This window comes from Mustelus asterias, chromosome 9 (genome assembly GCF_964213995.1).
Source record: "Mustelus asterias chromosome 9, sMusAst1.hap1.1, whole genome shotgun sequence".
NCBI classification, from domain to species: Eukaryota; Metazoa; Chordata; class Chondrichthyes; order Carcharhiniformes; family Triakidae; genus Mustelus; species Mustelus asterias.
The window spans coordinates 84,442,040-84,456,850 of NC_135809.1; the positions used below are offsets into that span (position 1 = coordinate 84,442,040).

The 14,811-nt window shown below is 45.5% G+C and overlaps 1 protein-coding gene across 1 annotated transcript in view; it reads left to right on the forward strand.

The window, feature by feature from the left end:
• Positions 1-14,811, forward strand: part of trpm5 (transient receptor potential cation channel, subfamily M, member 5) — a 128,828-nt gene that overhangs the window by 43,700 nt on the left and 70,317 nt on the right. Inside the window, 4 exon segments of the mRNA XM_078221371.1 lie at positions 4,044-4,221; positions 9,080-9,260; positions 11,546-11,712; positions 14,020-14,191. Of these exon segments, the coding sequence (XP_078077497.1) occupies positions 4,044-4,221; positions 9,080-9,260; positions 11,546-11,712; positions 14,020-14,191 (698 nt within the window).

Sequence of the window (14,811 nt, forward strand, 5' to 3'; positions counted from 1 at the left end):
CTACATAAGATAAAGGTGCACGGTGTTACGGGTAATGTATTAGCATGGATAGAGGATTGGTTAACTGACAGAAAACAAAGAGTGTTTGTATGGACTACTCTCCGGAATCAGTTGCATTCTTGGACACACGCATCTCCATTAAGGACGGTCACCTCAGCACCTCACTGTACCGCAAGCCCACGGATAACCTCATGATACTCCACTTCTCCACTGAGTGAGTGTAAATGGGTGTTTTTCTGGTTGGCAATCAGTGACTAGTGGTGTGCCTCAGGGATCAGTGTTGGGACTGCAATTGTTTACGATTTACATAGATGATTTGGAATTGGGGACCAAGTGTGTCAAAATTCGCAGATGACATTAAGATGATTGGCAGAGCAAAGTGTGCAGAGGACGCTGAAAGTCTGCAAAGAGACATAGATAGTCTGGCAGTTGGAGTACAATGTTGGTAAATGTGAGGTCATCCATTTTGGTAGGAATACAGCAAAATGGACCATTATTTAAATGGTAAAATGTTGCAGCATGCTGCTGTGCAGAGGAACTTGGGTGTCCTTTTGCATGAATCACAAAAAGTTGGTTTGCAGGTGCAGTAGGTAATTAAGAAGGCAAATGGAATTTTGTCTTTCATTGCTAGAGGGATGGAGTTTAAAAACAACGAGGTTATGTTGCAACTGTATAAGGTGCTGGTGAAGCCACACCTGGAGTACCATGTACAGTTTTGGTCTCCTTACTTGAGAAAGGATACACTGGCACTGGAGGGGGTGCAGAGGAGATTCACTAGGTTGATTCCAGAGTTGAGAGGGTTGGCTTATGAGGAGAGACTGAGTAGACTTGGGCTCTACTCATGGAATTCAGAAGAATGAGGGGAGATCTTATAGAAACATATAAGATTGTGAAGGGAATAGGTAAGTTAGAAGCAGGGAAGTTGTTTCCACTGGCGGGTGAAATGAGAACTAGGGGGCATGGCCTCAAAATAATGGGGAGCAGATTTAGGACTAAATTGAGGAGGAACTTCTTCATCTGAAGGGTTGTGAATCTGTGGAATTCCCTGCCCAGTGAAGCAGTTGAGGCTACCTCATTGAATGTTTTGAAGGGAAGGATAAGTAAATTTTTGAACAGTAAAGGAATTAAGAGTTATGGTGAGCGGGCGGGTAAGTGGAGCTGAGTCCACAAAAAGATCAGTCATGATCTTATTGAATGGCGGAGCAGGCTCGAGGGGCAAAATGGCCTACTCCTGCTCATAGTTCTTATCTTCTTATGTACTTGACCGCCCCTTGCCTATCTGAAATTGTGCAGGAGGTGGAGATGTGGGCCTGCCCTTGGACCTTTGGCGACCCTTAAGCAGCCAATTAAAGGACACTAAGGGAACTTACTCCATCCCCGCTGCTATTTTGCAAGTGACATGGGAGGCCTACGCCATGTGGGAAGTCTTGGACAGAGGGACATACTTTGTGTGGCTACCTGGAAGCAGCATACCTCCAAGGTCCTTCCACTGTCATCTTGATCCCTGCCCTCACTCTTCTCCAGGTCAGACTGGTAACCGCTGTGACACCCCAGATTTAGCTGGGCTCTGTGGCTATTGCCCCAGCAGTCACCAGTGCTGGTAGAACTACAGAGCTGCTGGCCAATTAGAATGGCCATGACACTAAGGAGCATTTAGTATGGCCAGTGCACTTGATCTGCACATCTTTGGACTGTGGGAGGAAACCGGAGCGCACGGGGAGAACGTGCAGACGCCACTCAGAGACACACGAGGCTGGAATTGAACCCCGGTCCCTGGCACTGTGAGGCACAGTGCTAACCACTGTGCCGCCCTAAATATCTTATCTTAAATCAATGAAAGCTGTCCACAGCTTTAAATTGCTGTGGGGCAACAGTCAGGATTGTGGATAGGCTTTCTATTGGCTTCTTAATTGGGGAATGGGACAGGAGTGGTGCCCATTAATATCCAGCCTAATGCTGGGACTACTTAATTGGCTAACCTCATAATAGTGAGTTGAATTTTAGTGACTTCACCTTAGGGTAGATCCTCTTTGCACAATAGGTTCTTGTTAGGACCATGTAAATGAAGAAGCAACTAAGCTTTTTCCAATAAATCTCTGTGGCGAGCATACTACTCAATCATTTATATTGTTACCGAATATGTACTTGGTGCAATGGTTAACCTTCGCCAGTCAATATTTACACCTCTCTAAACCCCTACTGAACAGTTGCAAAACAGCCAGGATCCAGGGTTTCGGTCGTAGCAGCACCAGAAGCTCCTGTTAATAATCTAGAAAATGGATGGATTTATACAAATCCTAGGTGTGTTGCTCTTGGATAGGAAGAGATGGCAAACCCTTACAGAGACTCCTGGTAAGGTTGGGGCTGGAAAACGCAGCAAGTCATTCAAAAATCCATTGACTTCGGCGGAAGTGGAAAATCCCGCTGCGTAAAATTCCACCCTTCATTCATGATGGATTGAAAGGAATGGATGTGGAGGATTTGAAAAGTGAAAGGGTGGTAGCAAGTCAGTGCACAAATTGGTGGTTCACAAGGTAAAGTAAGCAGATCTGCATGACTCGCTTCATGACTTTGCCCAAACTATAGATGGTGCAGTAAGTGAATAGCTCTGTAGCGCACTTCATTACATCAACAACAACTCCTACTTCCACTCAAGATGGGGTAAAGACAGCATTGTCACTAATTTTAGAGAACACCACGAGCACAATAAATTAAGGGGTTTTGGAAAAGAGATGGGACAAAAAAGATAACAGAGAGACAGCATTGGTCCAGAGAGTGTTAGAGAACAGCATAGGCCTGGATGTAAGAGAGGCAACATAGGCCTGGGGCGCTACTGGAGAGCAAAGGCCCAGGGGAATGTTAGAGATCCAGCATAGACCCAGGGGGATGTTAGTGAACCAGCAGAGACCCAGGGGGATGTTAGTGAATGGTATAGGCCTAGGGGGGTGTTAGTGAAAGATATAGGCCCTGGGGGGTGTTAGAGAACTACCAAAGGCCCAGGGGGGGTGTTAGAGAACCACCATAGGCCCAGGGGGATGTTAGAGAACCACCATAGGCCCAGGAGGGTGTTAGAGAACCACCATAGGCCCAGGATTGTCAGAGAACAGTATAGATCTATGAGGATGTTAGAGAACCAGTATAGATCCGGAGGGATATTAGTGAACCAGCATAGGCCCAGGGGGTATTAATGAACCAGCATAGGGCCGGAATGGGGGCAGGGGTGTTAGAGAACAGCATAGGCCCAAGGGGGATGTTTTCCATAACCTCTTACGATTCTAATTGCCTTTTGAGCATGGATAGATGTCCAGATTTTATAGAGCCAAAAATAAACTTCTAGGTTCCGAACAAAGCCAACCCTCTGACACTTGAACCAGGGTTTTGTGTTGGACTCCAGGGCGCAGTAAATGATTAGGAACCTAAGGAGGTAGACCAGTCATTGGGGGCTGGGTATTCTTTCCACTTTACCCCAGATACACCTTTAAGACAATTTCTTACTGGACAGTCTGTACTTGGCTGAACAAATGGTGGGAAGCTTTTTCATTCGATATTCTTACACGTGTTTCAGACACTCAAATGACCAAAACTACAAACATTCATGGTTCCAGATTAAAAAATAAAAGCACGCTTCAAAATGTCTCTCATTTAAGGCCTGATTGGTGATGTATAAGCTCTCCATATACCTCAGCTTCACCATGTGAAAGCAATATTTCCAACTGAACATAGGTGATAAAATGAAGAAAACCAAAACCTGGCATCTTTCTGAGAAACTCAGTTACCTGTAACAGCTCTGAAGAAGCGTCATACGGACCTGAAATGCTAACTCTGTTTCTCTCTCCGTAGATGCTGCCAGACTTGCTGGCCGGAATTTTACCGTCCTTCCCGCCACGGGAATCGGAGCGGGCGAGGGGCGGACAGTGGAAAGGTCCATTGATCTCGGGTGGGATTTTATGGTTTCGGGATGAGTGAGACTGTAAAATCCCACCCGCTGAGTCTTTCCCACATTTTCTGTTTTCGTTACCTATATTTTATGTTGTGTCTTTTAGTGGAGAAAGTACTTGTCGGTGTCAGCATCCTAGAGAGGACCAAGCAGAGGTCGCAGGAGAGAAACTGACCAGAGAGAGAAAATACAATGGCCGCAATGCTAAAGAGTCCATTAAAAGGGAATCCATTTACAATGTTGGAGAAATTGAATTTTTTGGATTTGGCAAGAAACATGGCAAGGTACAAATCTTTTCATGAACGGTCACTGACCTGAAACGTTAATTCTGTTTCTCTCTCCAAAGATGCCGCCTGACCTGCTGAGTAGTCCCAGCACTTTTCTTTTTGTTTTTATCTCAGTTTCCCAGCATCTGCAGCATTTTGCTTGAATACAAGTCTTCTGCTTTATTCCAAGAAAAATCCGCAATGGAGACCATTCTCCGCATCGTTAAACTGTGTTAGGCAGCTCCTATCAACTATACATTTTTAACCTAAAGTAAATGGGCTAACTGCTGCTTAAAAGGGTGCATGGAGGGATATGAATGTACAAAATGGGAGTAGAAGTAGACCATTTGGCCCCTCAAACCTGCTCACAATTCATTAAGATCATGGCTGATCTGTTTGTGTTTCTAAATCCACGTTTCTATCTCCCCTGATAACTTCTGATTCCTGTGCCTAACAAGAATCTATCTACCACTTCCTTAAAAATATTTATTGACGCTGCTTTCTTAGGCACGGAGCTCCAAAGTTGGAAAGCCTTCTGACAGAAAACATTTCTCCTCACCTCTTTTCTAAAAGGGCAACACCTAATTTTAAAACTGTCCCCCTTAGTTCTGGGCTCACCTACTGGAGGAGACATCCTCTATAATCAGAGTGTGCCAAACATTCCTACCTGAACTCCACTGTTGAAATCCATTATGTCAAGTGATGTCTCGATGCATAATATTTCTTCATGAACTATTTGAGGTATGAAAGGAAGGTGAAGATGTCACATGACCACTTGATGCTTCCATTTCTTGAAAAGGGACAACGAGATTAATCGGGATAAATAAACCTTTATTGCCTGTTTTGTTTGGTGGATCAGTTAATAACTGGACAATTGCTCCCCTAAAGTCCATAGGCGGAATTTTATGAAAAAAAAATTCTAAATGCGAAAGTGCATGAAAACGGGAGAGATTTGCACCATTTGGTCAAGCTCCTAGCTTCAGCACTTAGTTTTTAAAAATAAGCCCAGATGCGATTCCCGCCAGTCAGGGGGAGGCGGAGATTAATCTTGCTAGTAAGCTGAGCCGGCAGCCTACGCAATGACGCTCCAATTCCAATGCATTGGGAGATCTCCTGTCACCCCCTACCCCGCTCTTTCTCCCGCCCCCCCACCCCCCATGGACATCGGGACCCGCTGTCGATCGCTCAGTGTGCCGATTTCCACCCCCCCCCCCCAGCCCCGCAAGGAGCATCCAGGACTCACTAATGACATGCTAAGCATGTCGTGCATAATTAAATCAAAGGGCGTGAAGCCCATTTTGCCAGCCAGTAAGATCACGAGAGGCAAGAAATCAGGCACGATTCTGATTTTTCACCTCTTGCGATATCTTACCTGCTTCCTTCGCCAACTGACCGACAGGACGAGCCAGTAAGATTGCACTCCATCTGTTTCAAATTGGTTCCAGAATAGAGCCTCCCAAACCACGGGTCTTAACACCCCCCCCGTGGGGTCACGTGACAAGATTTGGGGTCATGAGCTCCATGGCAGCAATGGATCCCTTGGAGGTTGGACTGATTTCTGTCAGATGCAAGACCTCTTTCAATCCGTTCTGTTGATGGGGATGGCCTAATGATGCCTGACTCCAGCTGTAAAAAAAAAAAGCCTGTAGGTAGCTAGGTGTTAGTTTTATTTTTGTAGAAACCCTGCCTTTTCATCAACTAATGCAAAACTGAACTCCTAAATCCCTTCTGCTCAACGCACGCACGTTCAGGTTCACTCTGGGTCACAGCAGGAGATGGTTCGGGAAGCACCGTTCCAGTATCTGAATGATGGGTTCTGAATTTCACTGGCCCAGGAGAATTGCGCCATCAGCCAATACTCACCCCACACTGATAGATGCTGATCAAGTTTGTGTAGAAATAAGGAAAATATCTGTCAAACTGATGCAACTGTCAAACTGAGGACATTGTGGGAGGCTAGGAAGGAAATTGCGGGTCCCCTAGCCGAGATATTTAAATCATCGATAGTCACAAGTGAGGTGCCTGAAGATTGGAGAGTGGCAAATGTTGTGTCTTTGTTTAAAAAGGGCTGCAGGGAAAAGCCTGGGAACTACAGGCCAGTGAGCCTCACATCTGTGGTGGGTAAGTTGTTGGAAGGTATTTTGAGAGACAGGATCTACAGGCATTTAGAGACGCAAGGACTGATTAGGGACAGCCAGCATGGCTTTGTGAGTGGAAAATCATGTCTCACAAATTTGATCGAGTTTTTTGAAGGGGTAACCAAGAAGGTAGATGAGGGCAGTGCAGTTGATGTTGTCTACATGGACTTCAGCAAGGCCTTTGACAAAGTACCGCATGGTAGGTTGTTGCATAAGGTTCAATCTCATGGGATCCAGGGTGAGGTATTTAAATAGATACAAAATTGGCTTCTTGACAGAAGTTGTCAAGGTGGTTGTAGAGGGTTGTTTTTCAAACTGGAGGCCTGTTATCAGTGGTGTGCTCAGAGATCAGTGCTGGGTTCACTGTTATTTGTCATTTATATTAATGATTTGGATGAGAATATAGGAGGCATGGTTAGTAAGTTTGCAGTTGACACTAAGATTGGTGGCATAGTGGACAGTGAAGAAAGTTATCTCCGATTGCAACAGGATCTTGATCAATTGGGCCAGTGGGCTGACGAATGGCAGATGGAGTTTAATTTGGACAAATGCGAGGTGATGCATTTTGGTAGATTGAACCAGGACAGGACTTACCCAGTTAATGGCAGGGTGTTGGGGAGAGTTACAGAACAAAGAGGTCTAGGGGTACATGTTCATAGCTCCTTGAAAGTGGAGTCACAGGTGGACAGAATGGTGAAGAAGGCATTCGGCATGCTTGGTTTCATTGGTCAGAACATTGAATACAGGAGTTGGGATGTCTTGTTGAAGTTGTACAAGACATTGGTAAGGCCACACTTGGAATATTGTGTACAGTCTGGTCACCCTATTATAGAAAGGATATTATTAAACTAGAAAGAGTGCAGAAATGATTTACAAGGATGCTACTGGGACTTGATTGTTTGAGTTATAAGGAGAGGCTTGATAGACTGGGACTTTTTTCTCTGGAGCGTAGGAGGCTGAGGGGTAATCTTATAGAGGTCTATAAAATAATGAGGGGCACAGATCAGCTAGATAGTCAATATCTTTTCCCAAAGGTAGGGGATCCTAAAACTAGAGGGCATAGGTTTAAAGTGAGAGGGGAGAGATACAAAAGTGTCCAGAGGGACAATTTTTTCACACACAGGGCGGTGAGTGTCTGGAACAAGCTGCCAGAGGTAGTAGTAGAGGCTGGTACAATTTTGTCTTTTAAAAAGCATTTAGACAGTTACATGGGTAAGATGGGTATAGAGGGATATGGGCCAAATGCGGGCAATTGGGATTAGCTTAGGGGTTTAAAAAAAAGGGCGGCACGGACAAGTTGGGCCGAAGGGCCTGTTTCCATGCTGTAAACCTCTATGACTCTATGATTCGGGGTTTTCTGATCTCATATCATTTTCCAGACTTGGATATCTTTGTCACACAAGAGGTATCCCCAATTTCCACTCCTCCATCATTGGTGGTAGTGTCTTCAGTGACTAGGTCATTGACTTTGAAATTTCCCCTCTGCCTCTGACTCCTCCTCTCAGTCACTTTTTAAAACCTTCTTTGTCTAAGCTTTTGGTCCCCTGTCCTAATATCTCTATGTGACTCGATGTCTGACTAGGCCATAAGACAATAGGATCTAGGAGCAGAATTGGGGCATTTGGCCCATTGAGTCTGCTCCACCATTCAGTCATGGCTGATAAGTTTCTCAATCCCATTCTCCCATCATTTGCCTGTAACCCTTGATTCCCTTACCAATCAATAACCTATCTATCACTGTCTTAAATATGCTCAGTGACCTGGCTTTCACAGCCTTCTGTAGTAATGAAGTCTGTAGATTCACCACCCTCTGGCTGAAGAAATTCCTCCTCATCTCAGTTCTAAAGGGTTGTGCCTTTACTCTGAGGCTGTGCCCTCAGGTCCTAGTCTCTCCTCATAATGGAAGAATCTCCCCTGCATCCATTCTATCCAGGCCTTTCCATTATTCTGTAAGTTTCAATGACATCTCCTCTCATCCTTCTATACTCCATCGAGTACAGACACAGAGTCCACAGACCTCCTTGCATGTAAAGCTTTTTATTTCTAAATCATTCTCATGAACCACCTCTGGACCCCCTCCAGGGTCAACACATCCTTCCTTAGATAGGGGGCCCAAAGTTGCTCACAATATTCTAAATGTGGTCTCACTAGAGCCTTATAAAGTCTCAATAGTACACCCCTGCTTTTGTATTCTAGTTCACTCGAAATTAATGCTAACATTGCATTTGCTTTCCTAACTACGAAGTCAACCTCCAAATTAACTTTAAGGATCCTGAACTAAGACTCCGAAGTCCCTTTGCAATTCTGATTTCTCCTTAAAGTAAAGTTTATTTATTAATCACAAGTAAGGCTTGCATTAACACTGCAATGAAGTTACAGTGAAATTCCCCTAGTGGCCACACTGTGGCGCTTGTTCGGGTACACTGAGGGAGAATTTAGCATGGGCAAACACCTAACCAGCACGTCTTTCAGATTGTGGGAGGAAACTGGAGCACCCGGAGGAAACCCATGCAGACACGGGGAGAACATACGAACTCCACACAGACAGTGACCCAAGCCGGGAATCAAAACCCGGGTCCCTGGCACTGTGAGGCAGCAGTGCTAACCACTGTGCAATCATGCCACCCACTTCTGATTATGTGCATTTGGGATGCTGTACTATGGTAACGGTGCTATATCAATGCAAGTCGCTGTTGTTGATTTATTTCCCATTTGTTTTGGCATTTCTCCTGTTGCAGTTTGTAGAAGTGTCCTGTAACACCCCTCCGGCTGCTATATTTGAGTTGCTGACAGGAGGCTGGAATTTGCCAGCCCCAAACCTCGTTGTATCCATTGTCGGAGGGGAGGAAAATTTCCTGATGAAATCATGGCTTCGGGACACTATCCGGAAAGGTCTGGTGAAGGCTGCTCAAAGCACAGGTAAACTTACCCCCACATTGTTCAAATGTGCACAGAGTACTTTCTTTCTGAATATGCCCAATGAAGGCTGAAAAACTGCTCAACGTTATTCTGGGAAATGAAGTCGGGCAAGTGGAGTGTGTTAAAGCAGAATAACATCTGGGTAATAGTGATCATAATATTATTTGGTTTAAAGCAGTTCTGGAACTTCTGGAAGGGGACAAAGAAAAATCAACAGTGAAAATACCCAACTGGAAGATGGCCAATTCCAATTATTTGAGAACTGATCAAATGCAGGTGGACTGGGCAAAAAAAAGAACAAAGACAAAAAGTACAAGAAAATGGTCAATGAGCACTGGCAGAACTTCTCGACCAAGATAATAGAAAGTATTTATTGGACATCCCCCGAGCTGGTTGGGAAATGGGGAAATTATTTTTATTAGTGTCACAAGTAGGCTTACATACACACTGCAATGATGTTACTATGAAAATCCCCTCGTCGCCACACTCCGGCGCCTCCGGGTTCGGGTACACGGAGGGAGAATTTAGCATGGCCAATGCACCTAACCAGCACGTCTTTCGGACTGTGGGAGGAAACCGGAGCACCCGGAGGAAACCCATGCAGACACGGGGAGAACGTGCAGACTCCGCACAGACAGTGACCCAAGAAGGGAGGCAGGTGGTGAAGTGCTTATAACCTTCTTGATGCTATGGAATTCTAACAGCAATGGGTGGTGCAGTGGTTAGAACTGTTGCCTCACAGCACCAGGGACCCAGGTTTGATTCCCGGCTTAGCTCACTATCTTTGCGAAGTCTGCATGTTCTTCCCAGTGTCTGCATGGGTTTCCTCCCGTGCTCTGGTTTCCTCCCACAGTCCGAAAGACGTGCTTGTTAGGTGCATTGGCTGTGCTAAATTCTCCCTCCGTGTACCCGAACAGCATTGGAGTGTGGTGACTAGGGGATTTTCACAGTAACTTAATTGCAGTGTTAATGTAAGCCTACTTGTGACACTAATAAATAAACTTAAACTTACCTGCCCAGAGGCCAATTGAGGGCCTTAAGAAGTTAATAAAGGGCTGCACCTCAGGGCTTCTGGCATTTTGCCATGTGGGAATGCCATCTAGTAAAATCTCGCATCCTGCTTGTGAATTGGCCTACACATGATTCTCCCGACCAGACGCGCTAAAAAATTAGCGCATAGTGATGGGAGAATCGCCCTCAGGATATCTAAAACCAGAGCACCCTGGATCACAAAGGAATTAGAGGTTAAAATTCACCAGGAAATTGAGGTTTATACCAAATGTCAAGTACAGAATGCAATCAAAAACCACACAGGATATGAACGGTTCAGTGCAAATTCGAAAAGATATATATGAGTGAAGAGAAAGTTTGAGGAAAGATTTGCTGACAAAGTAAAATGCATTATCAAACATGTAAAGAGTAAATGTTTGATCATGAGAGGACAACTTGAGAAGGTAGTTAAGAAAATATAAGGAATGGTTGTCTTTATAAAATAAGGGCATTGAATTTGAAGAATGAATATGTGCTAAAGCTTTCTGCATCTATGGTTATTCTTCAACTGGAATGTTGTGTACAATTCTGGGCATCACAGTTTAGGATGAATTTCAGGACCCAGGTGAGAGTGCAGAGGAGGTTTCCCAGGATGGGACCAGGAATGCGAGAGTTCAGTCAGTTTCAAGAAGCTGGTTTGTCTGCCATGGAGCAGGGTAAGTTAAGGTTTAAGGTACTCGAAATTATGAGGGGTTTTGTTTGACCCAAGTGGGGAGAAATATTTCCTCTTGCATGTGGGCCAATGAATAACCAACAACCATAGATTAAAACAATTGGCAAGGGAACGAGAGGAAAAGTATGGAGTTATTTCTTCACACAGAGAGTTGTTAGTATGTAGTATACCCTATGTGAGAGTGTGGTGGACTCGGATAGCATAGCAAGTTTCAAAATGCATTTGAACATGCATTTAAGAAGGCCAACTTTGCAAGGTTATGAGGAGAAAGCTTAATTATGGGATAACATTGGATAACTCTTGCAAAGAACTAAAACATGCACAATGGGCTGATTGGCCTCTTTGCTGTGAGAATGTATGACTTTTCTAATGCTCTTCTTGGATGGAACCTCATGGTCTTAAGTGGGTACAGCAGATTAAAATGTGAGAAAAGGCAGATATGTTTCATAAATCCTACCATTTGTTAGCCTAAAGACTAAGAGAGTCATATATTACATTGAATAGATATAACAAGCATGTTTGTAATTGAAATATTTCATTTCTCCCCCCAATTTCTGTACAGGAGCTTGGATCATTACAAGTGGGCTGCGGGCTGGAATCACCAAGCACATAGGGGAAGCAGTTCGTGACCATGCCTTGGCCAACACATCCTCCAAAATCAAAGTCTTTGCAATTGGAATATCGCCATTGGAAATTATTTTGAACCATGAAAGCTTGGCCAATGCTAAGGTTAGTTATTCAAATAATTTCTAACTACCTTCCTCTGATCATACCTCTCTAGCTTTAAGAGAAGGCGTGTCTTATTATGAAAGATACATACAGTGGTGATTCATTTTCCTTCTTCAACCATAAGTCAGGAGGTGCCCCAGAAGGCCCAGCAAATAGGTTGGGCACTACATATGCCGGGTCCTGATCCTCGCTATTGCTTGCCAGGGAGTTTTCTTTGCGGTCCAATGGCTTGGCCTGGTGTAAGCAGAGCATTCCACACCAAAGGTGACTACTGGCCAGAGGGTGGGATGGCTCCCATGCTGGGAGTTCAGGTACGGCCTGTGCTCTGCCAAGTAGCCTGCATGTGGAGATGCCGGCGTTGGACTGGGGTAAACACAGTCAGAGTTTTAACAACACCAGGTTAAAGTCCAACAGGTTTATTTGGTAGCAAATGCCAATTGGTAGATAATGGCATTTGCTACCAAATAAACCTGTTGGACTTTAACCTGGTGTTGTTAAACCTCTTACTGAGGTAGCCTGCATACAGGCCATGTGAGGGCATTCTGACCTGTTGGCTGGCCTGGTACAGCCCACCATGTTCCAGCCCATCTGGAACTTAGCTTGGACTCAGGAGGGAGTTGGTCCTATCTACAAAGCCCCAATCAAAAGGTAATTGGGCCTGAGGCTTGAAGGGCACACTGTAATATTGAGCCTCTCCTGCCTCTTCCCCTCCACCCAATAGAAAACATAGCTGGGAATCTGCACAGCAATATCCCACAAATAGCAATAATAACAGATAATTTAAAAAATCAGTTTTAATGATATTGGATAAAGGGTAAATATTACGTGGGATATGGGTGGTTGTTAGCATATCTTCACATCCATGCTGTTTTTCATCTTCTGGGGAATACTGAGGGAAGGAGTTCTGAGCTGATTATCAGCCTGTTGAACCACAGTGAACTCTTCTTCCATGGCCGACAAGTTCTGGTGTTGGACTTGAACCCAGAGCTCCTGCTCCAGCGGTAGGGATGCTACCACAGCACCAGAATGCCTCCGAGGATATTGGTGAGAGAAATAGAGTAATGGGGCAGAACTTTACAGTCCTCCTCTGGTGGGTTTGCAGGTGTGGGGATTCCTGTAAAATTCGCTGGTTGGCTATCCCACCACTCCAGCCCGAGAGTCGGTGGGGAGGGGAGGGGAGGGGAGGAGAGTCGAGGCCTCGGGTGGCACATCTATCTTTAACCCAATTGAGACTCTTAAAGTTTGTTTCGCGTTGGACCTCAATTTCCCGGTCACAAAAAGGAGGGCACCTCCCTCATGGACACCTTTCCACATTGGGCATCTTTCACCGCCCCCCCACCCCCCCCACCCCCACATACACACAAGATCAACACCTCCCCACCTCCGCCCCCTTCCTCCAGTGCTCCCTCCATTCACAGTCCCTCAAACCCTCCACCATTCTCTCCCCTCCAGTCCTCCATTTCTTTCCCTGTACTTATCTGGGCCTGGATTCCTGGACTTTGATTCTGTGGGCTGCTTGTAGACCCGGTCCTCGCTCCTCTGCCAGTGGTGCTGCCAAGACTACACAGCTGGCTGCCAGTCAGGATGCTCTTCGAAGCATTAACTGGTTCCAGGGCTGTCATGATCGGCAGGGATATTTTGTCAGCTCACTCTTTGGGTGATGGGGCGGGAATCCCCACCAACTGAAAATTCCTACCCATGGATTCCTTTACATTCACCTGAGAGGGCAGCTGTTTAATCTGAGAGGTGGCAACTCTGACAGTGCACCTCAGCACAGCACTAAAGTGTCAACCTAGATGAACTCAAGTCTCTAGAGTTTGGTTTGTTGTAGAAACCATTGAAACCCTACAGTGCAGAAGGAGGCCATTTAGCCCATCGAGTCTGCACTGACAATAATCCCACCTAGGCCCTATTCCTGTAACGCCACATATTTACCCCGCTAATCCCTTTAACCTATGCATCCCAGGAGACTAAGGGGCAATTTAGCATGGCCAATGCACCTCGCCTGCACATCTTTTGACTGTGGAAGGAAACCGGAGCACCCGGAGGAAACCCACACAAACATGGGGAGAACATGCAGACACCGCACAGTGATCCAAGGCCAGAATTGAACCCGGGTCCCTGGCGCTGTGAGGCAGCAGTACTAACCACTGTGCCACCCCTGCCAAATATTCTAACTTGGACACGAACAGCGCTACCCACTGACAGAAAATCTATCTAAACCAAGTAATGTTTTTGAGAATGTTATCAATGTTGATTTTGACCGTCTGACTTTGCGTCTGTTCATTTTTCCCAATTTTCAATTAGAAACGAAGTCCAGCAATATACCAGGTTGAGGAGACTGAACAAGGTCCTCTTTACTCTTTGGACAATAACCATTCCCACTTCATACTCGTGGACGATGAGACTCCCAGCGGCACCACTGAACTTTGGCTGAAACTACTGAAGCATATATCTGAACAGCGGACAGGCTACGCAGGTAAAACACAATAAAGCTCGGCTCAGAATGGATATCTCCATTGTTACACTGAGCTGATGAATGGGAATTTTCCCCCTGACGTGGGATGGCAAGGGGAAGATGTTGGATGTGTGAGTAGCGGTCTGCACACTGAGTGTAAAATTTCCTCCTCTTGTTACCAGAATCCACTTTGGATTTGCTTAAAATGGTTGAATGGTAACATTTGAGGCAATAGCTTTTGCCTTTTATATGAACTCTAAGTAATATCCTGTCATTTGTCCAAACTTGAGGACAATGAGGAATGAGCTTCACAATAGCATCTGTAGGTCTGCTTGAAACATAGAACAATAGGAAATAGGAGCAGGAGTAGATCATTTGACCCACTGTGCCAGCTCCATCCCAATGTCATCAAGGCTGATCCTCTACCTCAACAACATTCTCCCGCTCTCTCCTGATAACTCTTGATGGTGTCCAGAAATCATGGCCGGAGTTCTCTGGCTATTCACGCCGGCGGGATTCTCCAGTCCCACTGGCAACGCACCGTGGGTTTCCAGCCGGCATGGGGTGACTTCAATGGGAATTCCCATTGACAGCGGTGGGACCGGAGAATCCCACCGCTGGCAAACCACATGCCACCTCCC